Genomic DNA, 20902 nt, shown 5'->3' with positions numbered 1-20902 from the left:
AACAGTGGAAAGCAGAAGACAAATTGAATAGTATCTTGAATGCGTTGAACTGAAATAACTGGCCACCCCAGATATTAGTCCTGCAAAGATGCTGTTCTAACAAGGGAGTGAAACAGTGACACTTAAGACTAATAAAATCGAGAGAGACACTCACCCAGGGGAATTCTAAATGGTGAACTTCAAATGGAAGGAAAGTCTGATGCACAAGAAGAAATGAAGAAAAACAAAAATGGAAAATATATGGTTTGATCTAAATGAACAATAACTATATAAAACAGTAATAATAAAGTCTGATGGGATTAATAGAAATAAAATAATGATCATAACATAGGAGTCAGGAAGTGGATGAACAAAATTAAACTGTCTAATGTCTGTGGATATATTAATTTGACATGTAATTCAATAGTTTATATTTTTGGATAACTTCTCAATAATAAGAAAGTGTGTTTAGGTTCAAAATTAGTAGGGCAGAAGGATGAAATAATTAGAAATATTCAAGTGATTTATAAAAAGCTTAGAAGGGGAGGGAAAAAATCCACATAGTGCCAGAATAGTTGTCAAGCAAGTTGATTGTAAGAATAAAAATCAACTACATGGTTTTTGTTTTGTTTTGTTTTGTTTTACAAAGGACACATCTGTGACATGGGAATCCAAAGGTATTAAAAATAAAAATATGGCAAATAGTACTCAGGCAAATTTGAGTTTAGAGACAAGAAACTGCTGTTTCTAGAAAAAGTAAAAAGAATGACAGGGTGATGGCCATCTCTGGGGACCATCCCAAGAATGGGGCAGCCAGAAGATCCAGAAGATGCTTTGTTAAAGATTGAGGGGGTGATGGTTCCCCTAGCTAGATGGGCTTGCAGGGTGAAAGGTCTTCAGAACACCCCAAATTATAGGTATTTCAAATTATAGGTATTTCCTATATAATTTTCCCCGTAAAATGCAAAACGTTAACCCTAGAATCCTGAAGGAAAGCTAGATGCTCACTGCATCTGTAGACACAAGATAGGTCATACACACACTGCCAACGTGTATTCTGTCATTGAAGCAGATTGTAGCCTCCCAGCTTTTCTGATTTCATCCCAGCTTTTCTGATTTTCACTTGGACTTGTTGGTAGAGTGGCTTCTCATAGAACTGAGCTTTCGCTGATTTCCTTTTCTCTTGCCTTTAGTCATCCAGAAGTTCTGTTCTCTAGCCATTCCTCAGAAACCCCCTTATTTCCTATGCACTTAGAATACTTGCATTAACAAATGCAGCGTGCCATTTTTTTCACACAAGTAAACGTGAGAATGGTGACGATACAACCGGGAATCAGCTCATTGACCAGGATTCAGAAATGCCTGGGGTCATGTACCTGGGCAGTAAGTTTCCCATAGACACTTTTTCTTGGAAAGCCCATTTTTGTGATCGGACCAGGGCTTTGGGCTCCTTTATGACAGCAAGATGCCTTTTAGCAATAACCATCAAGAAACTTGGAGAAATAGAGTTGTATTACTCAGACAAAGTAGAAATTACATAGCGATAGCACCCCTGGGTCACAATGAGGTGGATGGTTTCTTTAGGGGGACTTGTAGGTGAGAATGGGGGGGGAGGGGAAGAGAAGAGAGAAGCAGAGGTGGACAGCATAGAGGCTTGGGTCCTTGGGGCAAGGGTGGCAATTCGTTCCCTTGCCCTCCCTGACCTGGTTCCACCAGCCTGGGGTCCCACTTTATTTCTGTTCCTTTTCTCCTTAATAAACTTTTTCCTTCTCTAATCAAACATGCCTCTTCTCACTCACTTGCCTGAGCATTAGCGAAGTTCCTGCTGCAGTTTCACGAGACACCAATGAGACACTAGTGGCCGGGACTCAGGACTGCTACTGCGGCCAGGGACCCATTCCTGGCCTGGAGACCAGGCCTGAAAACCTGAATTTCGGTATCAACTGCCCCTGGAAGGTGACCAGTCATGGCAAATGCCAGCCCTTTCCAGCCTCTGGAGAGTCAAAAGTGGCCTGGTGCTGTTCTCGCATCTCAGCTAGAGCCGGAGGGACGGCCCAGGCTCCAGGCCTCATGGGCTGGCGCTGGGGCTGGGGGCAGGGGCAGGGCTCCCAGGCTGAGTTCTGACAGACTGGTCATTCACATCTTCCCAGACAACAACTTCACTAGGAGCAGAAAAAAGATGTGGGGACTGGATCGGGCATGTGTTTAAAGAACCCAAGTGCCTGTAAGGAAGAAGAACACAGGTGAGCCTCACGGAGGGAGATTGAGGGGTTTGAGCTGTTAGTCACTCATTCTGCCTTTTCCTGGCCACATTCATTCCTCTGATTCAGACATGACAATGGAGCCAATTAACTTGAGCTTTGTAACAGATGGTTACCACACAGTTTAAAATAAGATGCCATTTTGCTCATCACCTGCTAAGACTTAGATGAAAGAAAACACAGTTCTCCACAAGAAAGAAGAGCGTATTTTGCCCCCAAAGCGGCCCTCTGATTCCTTTAATACCACAGGACCACCGAGGCCCCTTCTCAGAGAGTCTCGCCCACGTGCACCTGTGCCCGCCCCTCCCCCGGGACCACAAAGCTCTGCCTTTCCGTCCGTGTGCCGGACGGTCCCGCCAACCAGGGCCCCACATCGTGGAGGGTTGTGCCCGAGGCCTGGCAGGTGGTCCAGACCCGCTCACGCCCGCCTGTGCTTCCTGGCACGCCAGCTTCCTAGCTAAAGAGCCCTGCAGCTCTGTCTTCTGTACTCCCAGGTGAGCTGCTGGGACGAGGAATGACCTCTCTGCTTTCTCCCCGTCTGCCAAGTTAGCGAGCTGGTCAGAGCCAGCAGGTAGGGGGAAGAGTGTGGCTGGAGAACTCACTTCTCTAGCACCTTCTCTCGCCCTGCAGTCACATCTCCCGTTGACAGCCCTCCCCACCGGTCACTCGTCCTGCGTGTCTGCCAGGCCTGCGGGTGGGGACGGTGCCCCCGCAGCACTGGTCCAGCTCAGCACTGGTCTTTGCTGGGGTCTTCAGCCTGGCCCACCCTCGGCCTGCGGCTCCTCACGGCTCCTCTCTTGGAGGCACACATCCTTTGGTTTTGCTTTCCTATCAGGTAGGAAGTGACGGGTCCATCCAACATGGCCAAGGCCATTCCAACCTGTGCGCCCTCCTCTCAGGTCTTCTGCACCACTCAAAGAGCTTGACAACTTTTGTGTCTAGGTCAAGAGCTGAGACCAGCGCCCTTTCCTAAGAGAGAAGCACTCACTGGCCCGAACAGCCCTGTCACCACGCTCCGGCTATGCGGGGTGTCCCCCACTCGTGGGGCCTCTCCATGTGCCAGGCGTCTGCTCCGCAGCAGATGGGATCAGCAGGCGATGTGGAGTCAGAGGCCTTGTCCCTGACCCCAGAGGGAGCAGCGGCTGAGAGGTGGAGGCAAACGCCACAGGCACTGCCAGCGCAGGCTGCGGGTGGAGCCCCCAGGGAGCTGAGAGGAAAGGCAGACTCTTCCAGCCCAGACGTGTTGTTTTGCAAAGATCTATGATTCAAATGATGGCAAGGGGGCTAGGTGTTTGCTCTGTCACAGGAAGATCTACATCTGTTTTAGACATTGGTTTTGAGCTAGTTACTTCACTTGCAGGAGTCCGAAGAGGACAGCTGGGCTTGCTCCCCAACTCTGTTCTTACTGGGATGGCGGAAGAAATGTTAAGGGGAAGGAAGAGGCTGAAGCCAGGCTAACTCCGGCTAACTACAGAAGGAAGCTTCATATGACACTCCAGGCACTTCACCAGGCCCAGCCTGTCCTCTCTTGCAGATGGGAAACTGAGGCCCAGTGAGGTGACTCAACTCCCATGACCACGGAAAAGAGTGGGTCTCCCGTTTATCTCCAAAGCCTATGTCTTTCATTTTTTGGTGGCGATATCTAAAGGACAGAGTATGTTTGGAATAAGGGAGAGAATTTTGGCCTATGGGATATGAGGATGATGGCAAGAGTTTCATTAAGTTTACTTTCTGATACCAGGCATAAGAGTATTTCCATACATCATACTCAGTTTACAGGTATAAATACAGATCTTACGATGGAAAGGAAGGGAGAAGAGAAAGAAGGAAGGCAGAAAGAAGGAAGGAATAAAATCTTGCATCCTGAGCACATTCTCCCACTTCCTGAAAGCTTCATCAATCAGTCTTACAATGCTCGGCGCCCATAATCAAGCATCACCAAAATCCAGTCACATAATCCCAAGCCGCTCGATGGTTACACCCTGTTAGTAAAGCCAAGCTAAGACATGACAACTACAGCAAACTATGTACCAATATACCTCATGAAACAGATTCAAAAAACATTCAAAACTGAAATCAAATCACATATATCCCCTTTACACACCCTTGAGCCTCCCTCCCTCCCTCTCCCGCTTAACCTCAGAAACCTTCATTTATCAACATCTGCTAGTTTGGATGAGTATTTTGCTGTGCCGAGCCATCTGCTGTATAAATATCATTCTGACTTGCTTTACTAGTCACAACACCTTTAAAATCCTGCTGTTCTGTGGCAAATGGCAACATTTCTCTTTCCTGCCGCCGAACAGCATTCCACAGAGCGGCAGACCGCATCTCTTCGGGACCCAGTATTCCAGCTGGGTGCACCGGAGATGGGGTGAGGCAAAGCCAGAGGAGCTCTCTGCAGAGGGGACTGGCCCAGCAGTTGGATCTAGGGTCATGGAGGACATGCAAGAAACCTCAGCGGCTCAGTCACCAGGTGGCGGGGTGGGGGTGGGGTGGGGGGGTGAAGGGGGGTGGGGAGCACAGCCTGTCCTCAGGGCAGGGCTTCTGGTTCCGGCCTCCAGAGTCTGACCTGGAACCCCCTGAGCCAGGCAGGTACCTGCAGGGCTCGGGCCCGCTGGGACCAGCGACTCACCTGCCTGTTCCAAAGCTACCATGGTCGCCTGCTCTATCAAGTCCCGTTCAATGAAGCTCCTGAAGTCTTCACTGTAGACGCTCAGGTCTGGCAGCTGGAATGTGTAGATTGGCATCTCCAGCGGGAACTGCTCGTTGTTGCACTCACTTGCAACGTGGGACCGGGCCAGGGAGACGATGGCTGAGCTGGCATGGGAAATGCCCCGGGAAAGTCGCTTTTCTGCAAGGGGAGAGGAAACGACAAGCAAGAGCATGAGGGTGGCTGTGTGAGTGTGCACGCCCGGGCACACACACCACACACGTGTACACTAGGACATGCTCATGCCATGCACGCACACCTATGCAGACACACGCAGCACACATGGACACACAGCACACCACACACAGGTACATGGCATACACATGCATTTTCATACATGCATGTTCACACGCGCGCACACACACACACACACACATCTCCTTCCTCCTCCATCCTGTCAGGCTTTTCCTGCAGGCCACCTGCTGCTGGGATAAGCCGACTCCGCCTGGCATGAGGCACTTACTCACTCTGAGTCACGGAACCATTTAGAAAGAGGAGAGCTGCCAGCCCACAGCACCGCACCCATCAGCATCGTTAAAGATCACCAGCCCTGCTCTTTGCATTTTAAGTTAAGGCCAACTCAGTCCAGCAGAGCTGCCCTCTTCCAGCATCTGGTGCTGTGAGGAGACTGCTCTTATTTTTGTGCATGTATGCATTTTAAGCAAGCAGCCATCGATCTGGGCTTTCTCCACCTGGCTTGGATCTGAAGGTTAGGTTACTTTGTTCAAGTTATTCTGGTCGACCCATCTCATACACAGGTTCCCCAACACAAATGTCAAACCTTTCTCTTCTGTCTGGGCTCTTTGTTGTTACAACACTCTCAAAAAAGGCTGGCCTACTCTGGTCCAATTCTGTGAACTTCCCAACAACAGGTACGGCACACAGGGAAGGATTTCTCCGGAGTACGTGTCACTTGGGGACCAAGTTGATCATGTGATCTCAGCACAGCAAAAAAGTAGGTGCATTTGTTCTCTGGATGCTATAGAAATGCATGCGTGTATGTGTGTGTTTAAATAATTTATGCTTACAGAACTGGGGTACAGGACAGAGGTGTGGTGGGTGAGAGAGTTCACCAGAGACAGAGTGAGTAATAGAACAGACAGATGTACTAAAACACACTGCTGAGGGGAGTAGCAGGCAGGTCAGGAGAGGTCTGCCACATCATGTGGGTCAGCTCCCTGACTGGGGATCAAACTCGCGCTGCAGTGGCTTCAGAGAGCTTCATAATGCGGTGCTTTAACCTGCTGCACCACCAGGGAGAGCCATACTTGTGTCTATAAGGCTTGTGCTTAATAGCTGGTATCTAACATAACACAAGAATACTTAAATATATGGTGATAGGTAGAACTTTATTTTTTTTAATTTTTTTTTAAAAGATTTATTTATTTGTACATACAGAACTGGGGTACAGGCCAGAGACTCAGGGGCAGTGAGAAACTTCACCAGAGACAGAGTGGGGAGCAGAACAGGCAGATCAACGAAGTACACTGCTGAGGGGAGCAGCGGGCGGGTCAGGAGAGGTCTGCCGCGCCATGTGGTCACCTCCGGGGCAGGCGGGGAATCGAACTCATGCAGAAGTGGCTTTAGCTTCTTAGTGCTGTGCTTTAACCCGCTGCACCACCAGGGAGGGCCGAACTTTATTTTTTGACAGTTATTTGTAATAATGGGAATTCTTTTGACAAAACAGTGATCTTTTATTTTTGTCCAGAAAAACAAAATTTAAGCTGATATTTTTGAATGAGCGCAGTGTGTCTCCTGTGGCTCGTTCCACGTGGGTCACTGAGATGCCCACTTCGTGCCAGGCGAGCCTGCTCAGGCCCAGGTTCTGGTTCAGGTGATACCCTATGTGCTGAAGGAAGCCAGGAGTGGCTTACTTCTGCCCTGGGCCTCTGGTGGGCATCACCCCAGCACCACATAAGCCAATGGGGGACAGCGCTTTACACCCCAGAGCCTGTTGAATTTATCCACAGGAGCGCCCCTAGGTCAGTTTACCCTGTTGTGCCTTTCCCAACAAAACCATAATGATGGCGCCTGTCCTGCTGCCTCTCACCCCACTCTCCGCCTGACCCTGGTGCTGTCCCACGGGGCACTGCCTTTCATGACAGTCATTTCTGTGTCTGCATGTCTTACATATTTGATTAAAAGAACCACAGGTACATTTTAAAACAGGGGTGCCAACCTTTCCTTAAAGGGGCAGACCCAATATTTTACTTTCAGGGCCATCTAGTCTCAGCCACAACAACTCAGCTGTTTGTGGCACTGAAACAATCACAGGAAATACATCCATGAAAGGGTGTGGGTGTCCCAATAAAAGCTTATTTAAAAAACTGGCACTGGTTAGTTTGGCTCCTGGGTCATTGTTACTGTCCTCTGGCCGCATCGGGAAAGCTTCGTTTTCCATTTTGTTGCACTGTGACTTCAGGGAGAATTCAACAAAGGATTCGTATGTCGGGTTCAGACACTACAACTTTTTAAAGTAGACAGGGCTGTCCATAAGATGCGATTAATGGAGTTTTGTGTGTGAATTTATGTTCCTTTTCCTTAAGTCACATCGATCAAAGTCACACAAGAGCAGGATAGACACTGATTCCCACTTCTCCTGCCAAGTCCCCTTGAGGGCGCCACGATTACCTGTCAAACGGCACAGGGAGGGTCATTTTGGTGTCTGTTGGGATTATGGCTCATGGACAGGCAGGAGCTGAGGTGCGTGGCCCTGGAGGGGGAGGAGTGAACCCAGTGACCAGAAGAGGAGTTCCTTCAGAGTCTGATCTAAGGGTGGCAATGAGGGAGAATTTAAGAATAATATAACACAGTGGACAGGCAGTAATCGAGCCTCAGTGTCCTTTCCTTAAACCGCTGGCAGTTTCGCAGAGCCAAAGTGGGGGAGTTTCCACCCAGTTTTCCACGGGTCCTGGCTGTGGAGGACTGAGAGAGGGGTTCTAGGTGCACCCCATCTCCCCAGACACAGCCCCGCCTTTCCACTTCATCCCTGCCGCCTGGGCCAGTGCCAACTGGCCACCCTCAGTGCAGTGCTGGGGCACAGGCACATACCACACACCCCAGGCCTCCCCTCTTGGCGCCAGCACAGCCGCTGAACTTAGTTGTGACAGGCGCCGGGCTGCAGCTCTTGCAACGAGCAGCTTCTAGAACGGTGGCGCTGGGAGTTTCCCTACGGGGCAAAGTCAAGTGGGGACCACTTTGAGCCCACATGAGAGCATCCACAGTTCTTCAATGAGTGCTTTTCCTCCTCATGTTCTCCCTCAGAGGGGTGCAAACCAGAGCCCCCGCCTTTGTTCTTCCCCCAAACACTCTGTGAGCAGCTAAGATGGCGGCTGACTGCCAGTGCGGTGCGTCCACGCAGCGGAGACAGGACAACCGCAGGGCAGCAGGCGCCGGGACAGAGCGTCAGCGCGGTGCCTGTGGTGGAAGGGACAAGGGGCAAGATGGTTCGCAGCCCGGTGAAGGAATTTTAAAAGAGACGAGTAGACTGAGAAATAATAGAAAATGTGAACACTGACTAGGAGAATGGACTCCTGTGAACAATGAATTAGATGAGAGAAGGTCAAGTCTAGGACATGTCTCAGAAGACGTGAAAAGAAGAAACAAAGTCAATGGAGGAATGGGTTTAAAGCATTCACGAGAAAAAAATAAAAATCGGATCTCGGAATCTTATTCCACTAAACAAAAATTAAGTATATCATTGTGAACAGCTTTAGGCACTCAGAGCTTCCGGGGATTATGCAAACATTCTTTTAGAAATGAGTCTCTGAGTAAATGTTGTTCTCACAGTGAAAGAAAAGGAAAGAAGTTAATTGTCTAAACCAGCAACACAAATAATTTAAATATGATCGAGGGCAAGTGAAGGCAAGCGGGAGAAGGTGAAAGTGTATTACATGCCATGCCTCTTTCAGGACAAAATTTTTGTCAAAAGATTTTTTTTTAAATAGGGGGAAAACCTAGATATAAGTTTTAATAGAATAGGGAGTAACTATAACATGAGTAGGAGTAGAATATTTAAGTTTCAAATTAGTAGCAAAACTAGTCAAAGAAGACAGGAAAGGGGGAAAATGCAGACGAAACTGTATGGTAAATAAAACAACACAAAGAAATCCAGTTGACATAATTAAAGAAATATTAAATTCCTGCTTGAAAGACAGGGACTGTTGGATTGGATCATAAGATAACATCTGATGATATAGCACTTAGAAGAATCATAGTTAATATCAAAGGATATGGAAAAATTAAAAATAATAGCTGGGAAAAAAAGAGATTCCATGCAAATATGGACCAACAGAAAGGCAGGGTAGAGATTTGATAACAATTGAAACATTTAAAGAGAAAAATCATTATATGGGGCAGAGACATTTTATATGTTGGTGAAGAAAGAATAATAAAGAAAAATGGTCCGACAGTGATGAACACATGCACACCTAATAATATGGCCTCAGGACGAATACAGTAGAAGAGACAAAACTAAGAAAAGCGACAGATAATAAATATTCAAATCTCTAATTCAATTGTGGCTTTTCTACACAAGAGAGCAAGCATAAAAGACTCCCAGACTTAGATTCCACTGTAGCTTGAATAATGAGACTGAGCTAATAGAAAGAAAGACAACACTCATTCACAATAGTGTGCGATGGTTGACCTAACGCAATCAAACGAGAAATGGAATTCACTGTGTAAATATCAAGAAGAATATTAAATTATTTCAGATGATATGATTGCATACTTAGGAAACCCAAGATATTCTCTTAGAACAAACTATTAGTATTAATGAGATTTATGCAAATTACTGGATAAGACATAAATATGCAAAAATAAGTTGCTTTTTTCTATGCCTAAAGATGTAACCAAATCTGAATAAATGGAGAGGCATATGTAGTGTTCGTGAATGCGAAGACAATTATTACACTACGTCAATTATTCTTAAAATAAAAACCCAATTCAATTCCAGCTAGAGCTCTAAGTACCCAAACATAGTGGCAGAATAAATATCCAAAAGTAGTGAACAAGAATTAGAAAATACTTGCAATGTAGGGGACTTGCCTTAGCAGAGAGAGAGCTGCCATAGAAAGCAACTAAAGTCAAGAGTAACAGACTAATATTAGTAATATCATTATTCAGCTATTTATAAAATTTCAAATCGATTAAGTGACCTAAGACAAAACTTAAAAATTGGTACAGGAAAACATTTTAATAATTCTTTATTCCAGCAGACCTTCTAAACTGAGAGAGAAAACTCACTACCCAAAAAACATTTTGTAGGCAGAATATTCTATAATCAAAGTTATAAGGCAAATGATGCACCGTACATATGAATACATATACATACAAATGTGTGTGTGTCCATACGTATGATACAAGTGTACATAGATAAAACTACATGTTTGCAAGCTTAAGGGCAAAGAATGCTACAAACTGATTAAAAAATGAAATGTGTCTATAGAAAAATGAACCAAGCATATGAACAGGCACTTCACAGAAAGGGAAAGCTCATCACCTAACAGGCAAAGGACAAGATAAAATTTAAAGCAAGAGACAGTTGTGTGCCTTCAGAGACAAGAAAACAATGTAAAACCATCTAAAGGACATTGCGGCTGGACTGAAAAGGGAGATGCCTGATTTCACACACAATGAGCAGGAACAGGCTTAAGAAATACATCTTAACATCATCAAATTAACAACAGACATGTTTGCACAGTGAGCCTCTGGGAACAAACACCACCTCCTGGAAGGAAAAGCACCATGTGTGTGTAAAGATAATGAAGAGATTATTTTGGCGTTGCCTGTAGTGTTAAAAACAAACATCAACCAAAGCGGAGAAATAAACGAATAATCATAAATACAGGAGTGTTTTAAAAATTACTGTATGCTGGTGATAAAATATTAAAAGACTTGGTTCATCACCAGCTGTTCAGTGAAACAGCAACTTCCAAGGTGCAACACCCCTTTGCCCCTGATGCCTTTGTGATCTGAACATGTCTGGCAAAAGAAGGAGACAGGCCAGCATGTCACCACTGACGATTACTTCAGTGAGATTTGGGAGGTGTGAAGAAAAAAACTCATGCTTTTCTTATATAGTTGGCTCTTGAACAACTCAGGGTGCGGGGTGCCTACCCGCCCTTGCAGTTGAAAATCTGGTCTGACTTTTGACTCCCCCAAAGTTTAACTACAGTCACCCCTTGGTGTCCACAGATGCTCAAGTCCTTTACGTAGTGGGCCTTGCTTAGCTGCAGGATCCAAGTTCATGGATTCAACCACCTGACTGTCTGAATCTGAATCCAGATTCTATCTACCCTGTGGATAGAAAAAAACCCCAACGACTGGAGCCTTGCAGTTCAAATTCATGTTCAAGATCAACTGCATACATAATTTCATAGTTTCCTGGGTCACAATAAGCCTATCTTTTGTTAATTAATAGAAAAGAATAGAGAGGATGAATGCACGGGGTGATGAATGCTAACACTGAGCAGACAGGAGACTGTGCTACCAGAGGGGTAATTAAAGGATCTAGAGATGTTTGGTTTTGAAAAACCAGAACCCCAGGAGGAATGCTGGCTTTTCATCATGTGGGCTTCAGCAGAATGGGATGAACTGCCCAGCTTTACCGAAGCCAAGGGAGGAGCTGTGACTGGAAGCTGCAATGAACAGTTTCGCTGAGCACAAAGAAGGATGCATGCAGGGCCTGCGGCTGGGGGGTGAAGACCTCACCATTCTGTGCACCCCAGCCCTCCCGTCAGCCATGGCATCCTGGCCCAAAGGGGGCTGTGTTTGAGCTTGGTCAAACAAGCTTCGCGAGTACCTTGGGCAATTTCGTCCTGTCTTTGAAGGCAGGGTCGCTCCACCTTGTGCCCCGCCTGGGGTGCCTCTCGCTCTGGCTGCTTGGGGCACCTGCCCTCGTTGAACACATGCGGCAGGTTGGCTGTGTGCACCTGTCGGAGCTGTTCATAGTCACTCAAAGCGGCTGTCAGGTCCCAGTTCTTGCCTGTGGACAAGACATGAGAAGAGGTTACATTATGACTGCGGGGTAATGGTCTCCCTGCACAGAATAGGTGTGCAAGAAGGGGACTGTCTTTAGCTCTCAGCAAACTAATAAGACTTCCGCCAGTAGTTCTCACTTTCCAAAGGATGACCTCGTGCTTAATCTCTGAAAGTAGAATGTCACACCCACAACTGACATAGAGCCAAGCTATGCAATTGTGGCTCGTCTCATAATCTTATAGCTCACACATGTAACCACACACTTCAAAACACAACATTCCTACTGATCACAGTCTCCTATGAAAATCAACTTCTACAACATGATGTTGGAAGGAGCAAAACATTAAAAACAAAAAAAAAGTTAAAAAAAATCCCAAACTTTCCTCATAATTTTGCTCAGAGTTTTACTTTTTCTTTTAAGCTTAATATAATGAAAAAAGAGCTTCTTGTGTGAACCCTCGGCAGGAGGAGACTTGAGAGTTCAGGCACTGATTTGGGTGATACCTGGTGGGACAGGCATGCCCATCAGGGGTGAGGCACAGCAGGGTCTCAGACACCAGGGTCTGTGCCAGATGCCAACACAGACTCTTCAAGGCAGGAGGGGAGCTATTTTAGGGGGCTGGGACTCAGTGTGGAGGTTTGAGCTCCTGCCTCTGAGAATCAGTGGACCTTTAATGGAAGGATCAAGGAAATGCACGCTGAATCCCAGTCAATTAGTTATCATACTCTTCTTTTCTCCTCTTAATTTTCATCCTCTTTTGAAGATTATGGCCATATCCATGTGAATAATTGTAAATCTAATTACAATGTATATCCTGAGCTTTAAGGTCAACTATCCAATTATTGCAGGCAGATGTGAGCAGATGATCTGATTTCTATTTTCCTCTAATTCTATATGCACAAATTCTGAACTTCTAGAAATTCACCCAGCTAGAAATATTCATTTTTCTCCAATCTGAGATCATTGAAGTATGTTCCTGATGTCCTATTTTTCTCTATTTGCTTATGCTGTTTTCTTCTTCCAGCAATATTTCCTCCAAGCAGAACTGTATGACTGTATGACAGAATACCTAACTTAAAGACTTCACAGATGGAAAGTTCCCTGTCAAGTTTTCTCTTTCACAAGATGCCTCAATGTTTGATGATTACAGCATTATATCAAGTTACTGGATTACTAACAGGCACAGATTTCATGATAAATATCAGCACCTGTATATACAGTTTACTAGTGAAATGTCTGACCTTTAAATTTTAATTCATTTTATACTTTTACCATCCAAAGAGGAACAATAATTGGGGTTAAAGCTCAAATTAAACCTCACAGATATGATTTGTCCTTAGAGAGCTATGTGCTACTTTAATTTAGTCCAAAAGTGTCATGTCTGTAAAAGAAAATTGAAGCAGAAGTACATGAACTCATAGAAGAGATGAAATAGGAATGGACTAATCATAGGGAGAAAAGGAAAATCAAGTCAAAATCATTTTAGAAATGAAGATAAGGGAGCAAAAAGAAAATGGTTCACAAAACTAAAAAGTAAGTGGACACAATGGAACAGAAATTTTAAAAAATGGTTGGAGAGGAAGAGTAGATACAGAACATAGGTAAAAAAAAAAGGCAACACATACATTGGCACGTGAAATAAGAAACCTAACATAATGGAAAAGAAAAATAATTTTAAAGCTATAGTAAAAAACAAAACTTTGAAATACAGATTTGCCATACTTAAAAGGCACACACATGTAAGGAAATTGTCCTAGTACAGCTAACACCAGACTATAACTTTGTTTTTTTTTATTAAAAAGTTTATTTTTACATCATTTTGCACATTTTTTTTCATCTCAATTGTAATACCAGACTATAACTTTGTTTTAAGGATAAAAACAGTATTTGAATATTTCAGCAATAAAGAAAGAAAAATCAGACTGGTAACACACCTGGATTTGGGGGCTTGCTAACCCTGGAGACACGGCCCCTCCCAGTTGATCTAATTCTTGGTAACAGTTAATTACTCTCCAGCAATATTTCATTTGCAAACCAGACAACCCACAGCCCACACCCCTAGTTGGGTCAGGGTCAGGGGAACCTGGGCGCCAGATCCACAGCGGTGAGGAAGCGCCTCCTCCAGAGCCATCCAGGTCTGAGCTGGCTGCTCCTGCTTCCCGCCCACCACCACGAGGCCTCAGCCCAGGTCCCCCTCTCACTCCACCTGCCTCCAGCCTGCCCCGTGCCTGCCCCTGCCCGGCTGGCTGCCTCTGGGGATCTGTGAGTCAAACTTCCTCCTCGTGAAGTCCTTTCTGTGACTTCCCATACCTGGTTAAAACAAATCTGAGGTACATCGTCAAAGAGAAGACAGAAGTATGAACTTGGGCACACCAAACAAAAACACAGAAACTCTAAATGCCCCAGTGGAGGAGAGACGAACACGACAGCGCTGGGACACGTGGGCTCCAACCCCCTGAGGCCAGAAGAGCGAAGATTTACCGTGGCTCTCCAGTCTGCTGCGCCACACCTTTGCATGTCAGGATACAGGGTGATAGAGCAGCGGCTCTTGAAAACGGCCTGAAAATGCGGCGGAGGAACACAAATCTTGGCGCGCCACCCACTAAGGATAACATACCCCTCGCAGGAGACACCTCACTTGCGTGGGAAGGCGGAACCAGTCGCCAGGGCGATTCTCTCATGGCCCACAAGGGGCAGGCAGAGAGCGCTAACTTTGAGCAAGGCAGATGTCATAACCGTACACGAATAGCTTTTGCATATCAACAAAAGTAAGCTGGAGGAGATAAAGCATCGCATTGCGGCTGAAAGATAAAGTACGGAGAGATGAACTTATGGAAATGCGAAAAACATAATATGCCTGAAGCCACAGCAGTTGAAGCGCTACGTTATGTGCTTTGGAAAACTCAACATCATCATTTCTTCCTAGGCTAATTGATACATGCAGTGATCTCGAAAAGCATTAACAGGTTTTTAATCGCTTCTTCAGCTTAAGATCAGACAGGAAGATTTTATTGTTCATTTGGAAAAATAAGCAAGACTAAGCAGAAACCCTCGGAGACGTGAGCTCAATGGGGGAGGGGCGTTTAGAGGTGTGTGGGGTGCTCTAAGAGGGAGGCAGGTTAGTTTTTGAGGAGTTCTTCCCCTTCCACCCCTCCCCCGCAGGTGGTCGGGGAGACAGCAAAGGGCTGGGGGGAGCGAGCAGAGTCATCCCCAGAGATGAGGAGGCTGGTGTGTGTGTTGGGGGACAGCCCCTCCAGGGATTCAGATTGTGGGAAGGGGCCAGAGCTTTACAGACACAGCTGTGGGCCACCAGCTGCAGTGCTTGAGTCCCCAAAGAGGGGCAGAGGGTGAGAGCTCTCTGACCTTCCTGTGGGGGGAGGGGGGAGGAGGGCGGAGGGAGGGAGGAGGAGGAGTGGGGAGGAAGGGGGGTGGTGGAGGAGGGCAGAGGAGGGAGAGTAGGAGGAAGGGGGGGGGGAGGGTGGAGTAGAGAGCAAGAGAGACCCAGAAACCAGCAAGGAAAAAACAAAACCAAGAAATGACCGATTCACAATCCTAAATACACACAGAGAACATGAAGTGTTACAGAGTTTGTGGAAAAGTAGCTGCAGAGACCCCTTAAATTGACAGAAAGATGTTTAAATTCATGCACAGAGTAAATGCAGTTGCATCTACACTGAGAAACCATTTCACACATTTCAGAGCTGCAGCAATGTGCAGCTGCCAACCCACGCGCGTGCGGGCCACGCAGGCACCCCCCTGCGGGCACCCCCCTGCGGGCACCCCCCTGCGGGCACACTCCTGCGGGTGGGTGGTCCTGCCACTTGCTGGAGGAGGTGCTGCATGGTTGATGCCCCAGTCAGGCATTCCCCAGTGCGAATTTCCAGTGCATTTTGCCTGGGACTTTATCTCACACAAATACATATACACATACAAATGACGTATGTACAGCACATATGTTGTATCATCATTTATAACAGCAAAATGAGGCCAAAAGTTAAGACACGCCTACAGGAGATGTTTAAATCCAGTGCAGTACAGCCCACCCAGCTCAGCGTTGGGCTGCTGCATGAAGCATGAAGCCGCCACCGAAAAGATCTATAAAGTAAGAAAAATGTAAAATATTTATAATCTTACCTCCAGTAAGGAGGTAAATGCACACAGAAATATATAAATATACACAAATATACAGAACATATATGTGTGTGTGTGTGTGTGTGTATACATATAACTGTTTGCATTCACATACACAATTCTTGGAAGGGTAAATATGAAATTAACACAATTGGTGGCGGGGAGGAACAGAAGCCTCCATATTTTTAACATTTCCCTCTTTTTGAATTTTGGGCTATTTGAATAAACTAATTATCTAAAACAAATAGTATGCAAAATTAAAGTAAAATTCTTTTCTAAATGATTGAAGAACAATTACCCAGTATTTCAAGTGTATTAGAGTGGGAGCATTCTTTATGTTTAGTTTGCCACGTTGCCAGAAATGGCTTCCATCTCATTTACATTTACAGGCAACAGTCTTGGATTTCTCAACCATTATGCCGAGACAGAAATAGAAAGAACCAATTGAAATAACTCATCTTCCGAGCTAGTTGATTTTATAAAGTTAGTTTCAAATTAGCTTATTTTTATGGAAATATGAGAAGGAAATTAGCTCAAAAGTCAGTTCAACTAATCTTTAAATTGGCCATAGTTCATCAGATTCTTGTGTTATTACAGTAAATATAATAATAATATTGCAAAATCACATCACTGACATTTTGTTTAAGAATTTTGATACAGAACATTTAGAGACATCCGTAATTTTGTATCCCACTTAACTACTGTGACTAGTATATGCCATACATTTAAACAAATGTTGATAGATGAGATTATTTTTATGAAAAAAGAAGTCCTGCAGAAAAGCACAAAGGCAGGGAGTCTCAGGGAACAGGACCCCCCTCATCCACCCCCCCTAGAATGAGTTTTGCAGTATTGTACTACAGTAGCTGTTTTCAAGAGGACCAACCACTTTGATGTAGCAAAATCCAAGGTAATTTCTCTGTTCCCATTTAATATCGCTGACCAAGGGGGCCCTCCCTGGTGGGGCAGTGGGTTAAAGCACAGCGCTAATATCGCTGACCTCAGTCTCCTTGATTCACCCTCTTTTTTTCAAGGGAGGAGTATCTAAGGTCCAGAATTGCGACTTTTACTTTCTTCTTGCTTGGTCTGAGACACCCCACTCTCCTGGTCATTCTGTTGTATCAACAGCTGCTACATTCCTCTCCTTTTTCCCTCTCCTCCTCCACTCAGTCTCTAGATGGTGTCGTTTCTCAGTGCTCAGAGCTGGGCCAAACTCTATGCAGAGGTGTTTGCAAGAAAATTTTACTTCTGATTTAAAGGAACAAAGACTTCAAGGACAGTTGACCTGTGCAGTTATTCCCACTGTTACTGACTGGAATGCAGACGTGATACCTGGAGCTGTGGCAGTCAACTCGAAAACGTGAACATGAAAAACACAAAGCTAAAAATAGATGAGTCTCTGTGTGTGTGAGCACGTATGTGCACAGGTGCCTGAAAATGAGTTTCCTGTCTTGCAGTCCAACACATTCATAAAGGAGAGAAGGAGAAGAGAAAGGAGGAAGAAGACTATGAGAATCCCAAGTAGTGCAAAGGAGTACAGGGGTTACTTCAGAGGGGCTCTAACTTGGGATCTGGAGAATGAGCAGAAGTGCTCTCAGCAGGCTGAGTCCTGAAGGAAGAGTAAAATCTCTTTGGTAAGGAGTCCAGGAGCAGGGTGAATGGGGAGAAGAGTGTTGTTGTGAAAGAGAAAGCTTATTTGTGCACTGAGGATGAATGAAGAACAGTGTTGAAGAACAGTGTGAGACAGGAGAGACTGAAGGGCACAGGAAGGATGGAGATGCTGGGAGAGAGCACAGGTCTTGAGAGGTCTTGTAGAGATGTCATGATTTGGATTTGAACCTATCTCCAGTGCAAAGCTGAGTCACAGAAGTAGTTTCAGTAGGTGTAGGGCTTGATAATATTTTTATACTAGAAAATGAAAATATCATTATTAAGAAAAATTAACGGGGCTAGCTAGCAGAGACTGCATTAGGAATGAGCAAAACTAGAGAAGCAGAAAGAAGTTTAGGAGGCGACTTAGCAAAACACAGTCATGTGTCCCTTGACAATGGGGATATGTCCCGAGAAATTCCTCATTAGTTGATGCAGATGTCACAGAGTGCAATTATATAAGCCTAGATGGTATCTCCTCTATATGGGATAGCCATTGGTATCATCAGTGTGTATTTTGTCTGTCTATGAATAGGCCTCTTTAGGGGAGACATGATAATAAAGGAGAAATGACAGCCTCACTCTGTGAAGATTAGAAGTCGGGGTTCTCCAGTGTCTGGTGATCACCACAGGGGAAGGGATAAGTGAAGGGAGGTGTTCAGGACCTTGCTAGATGTCCAGAAACTGGCTAGAATATGGTGATTTACATCTGGAAGATTACTCAGCCATGAAAAAGAATATATTTGAGAGAATTTTAGTGAAGGATTAATGGAAAAAAGTGATACAATACAAGAAGAGGAAGAAATACCCCACCTCTCTCTCTTTCTCCTCCATCCCCTCTAGTGGGAAGCCACTGGAGGACACAGTGACAAACCTTTAAGCTATAAGGACAGACTTCACCAGCAGCTGAATTTCCTACCACCCTGACCTGGGACATATCTAGCTTCCAGACCTGTGAGGATAAATGACCAATACTGCACAGGTGTCCAGCCTAATGTGACTGGAGTCAAAGACTTGAATTTCCCCCATGCTCTGGCTTCACAGAGCTTTACCTTTTAAAAATTGTTTATTGATGCCGGTGCATATGCTTTAGAGGTATAGATTCACACCTCTACAAGTGCATAGATCCATCTCTGCCATACCCACCACCATAGTCCACCCTTGGCTCCTCTGGCTACATTCCCCTTCTGGGAGTCTTCATTCTTCTATTGCCAGATTTCAAAGGTTTTTAGTTTCTGTCTGCTCCTTACTTTGTTTCTTCACATTACTATATAAGTGAAATCATCCAGCATTTGTCTTTCTTCTTCTGATTTACTTATTTTGCATATTCCCCTCTGGGCCCATACATGTTGTCACCACTGGCAAGATTTCATCTTTTAAATGGCTGAATAGTATTCCACTGTGTATAGAGAGCACATCTTTATCCACTAACAAAGCACCACTTTAACATGAAAATCCATTGTGAAAATAGATTTATAAAATATCCTGTGTATGTATATGTGTGTCTGTGGACATACATATGTACCTAGTCCCATAAATATATACCTATATACATACATTCACACCTGTTCTAAGGGTCAAGAGGGGGCTTCATATCCATGTGCTGTCCAGGGGGTCCATGTAAGTGGCTTAGAACTGAAAGAAGAGATATCAAAACATTCTTGGGATTTTCCTTGAAGGGTGGGCTGAGTGACTATTTCCTCATTTTGCTGTACATTCTTAATTTTTCTTTGAAGAATTGTTATATTAAATTATTCACAGGGCTACAGCTTACCTGACTGCTTGATGAACATGTCTGAATAACTAATTGCTCCTTTTGGGACTTTGTTTTTAACAAATGTGAATGCATCTAAAAATTAAAATAAATTATGGACTCAGCCACTTCAGCTAAGTAGTTAAATAAAATAGGAGAGTAAATTAAAAACTAATCTAGTGTTGAATGATGGCTATTTGGTGTGACTGAAACAATGTCATAGTGCTGTGAAATATAATCTCATTAGTATCTTATCATGGAAAAGGGATATAATAAATTTGAAAAGTTGAAAAGAAACCTCTTAATTCAGTCTTGTAGCTACATCAACTAAATAAAGCCAATTTCTATATATAGAGCAGATACTAACCCACTGCTGACTTATCCCAGAAATTAAATTACATTATTGTTGGATGAATATGTAAATGAATATGTACTTACAGTCTGAGAAGTTCTAATTTTGGATCTCACACACTCCAGGGCTTAGACACAAAGCATAACTTTTAAGTGTTTCCTGATGCCTGAGTCCTTCTATAGTCAGGATGCAATTAAATAAGCAAAGATGCAAATGTATGGTGGAATATTTCATAGCAGCTGGAGAAATAGCTAAATGGATCAGGCCAGCGCCAAAGGCCGGAGCTGCTCCAACATGCACCGGAAGGAAGACCAGGGGTTCACACTGCAGATCCTGAAAGGCCCCCAGTTTGTGGAGGAATCACTGGGTGCTGCCATTGTAGAAGCGAATAAAGTGTCATGTGTGTTTAAGAGCTGTTTACACAGTGATGTAAACAGCTGTCATGAACTGGGATGGCTGACAGCGCCGTACAGAGCCAGGGTCCTCACGGCCCTATTACGCGTGAGTGGAGCTGTCCCAGAAGAGGAAAAGGAAGGGAAGCACAGGAGAACAGCATGCCGGAAGGCTCAGGGGCTGGCAAAGCCACTATCCACCCAGTGAACTAACTGCACAGGGGAGTCGGGGTGCAGGGGGTGAGGGGGCTGATTGTGGAACAAAGGCAGGGCCGTGCAGTAGCAGCGTCACACAAGCTTCACTGCATGATGCTTGGCAGGTCTGCAGGAGAGGACATCCTGCAAGGCAGGGGACTGCCCAGGGGCTCCCCGGAGTCACTTCTCAGAAGGCGAGGAGAATGGGGGCCTCCAGGGAGCCCCCTGTCCCCATGAGATGCAGCTGAGCAGCCTGCAGGGCAGGAGCCTCCAGGTCAGGGAGGTCCCAAGGCAGCAGATGACCAGGCTGCGGCCTCTGCAGAGGCAAGCAGGCGTGCTCACCCACGGCAAGCAGATGTGAGGGAAGAGCTGAAGGCTCCTGAGTTAGCTCTTCCCAAACCAAATCCTGAAGATCTGGGGACATATGTCTCTTGGCTGTCTGCCCACCTGGCCTCCAGAGGACTCTTAATTTGTGGCTAGTAAAGAAAGTC

General features: G+C 45.3%; 1 protein-coding gene across 1 annotated transcript in view; it reads right to left on the bottom strand.

Moving 5' to 3' along the window:
* OTUD7A (OTU deubiquitinase 7A) overlaps positions 1-20902 on the bottom strand; it is a 105720-nt gene that overhangs the window by 51909 nt on the left and 32909 nt on the right. Inside the window, exons 4-5 of the mRNA XM_004692952.2 lie at positions 11759-11941; positions 4876-5094 (exon numbers count right to left, since the gene is read on the bottom strand). Of these exons, the coding sequence (XP_004693009.1) occupies positions 4876-5094; positions 11759-11941 (402 nt within the window). The remainder of the gene's footprint in view (positions 1-4875; positions 5095-11758; positions 11942-20902) is intronic.

This window comes from Condylura cristata, unplaced genomic scaffold (assembly GCF_000260355.1).
Source record: "Condylura cristata isolate star-nosed mole 26May11 unplaced genomic scaffold, ConCri1.0 scaffold00035, whole genome shotgun sequence".
In the NCBI taxonomy this organism is placed as follows: Eukaryota; Metazoa; Chordata; class Mammalia; order Eulipotyphla; family Talpidae; genus Condylura; species Condylura cristata.
This window is presented reverse-complemented; position numbering and strand designations above follow the sequence as displayed.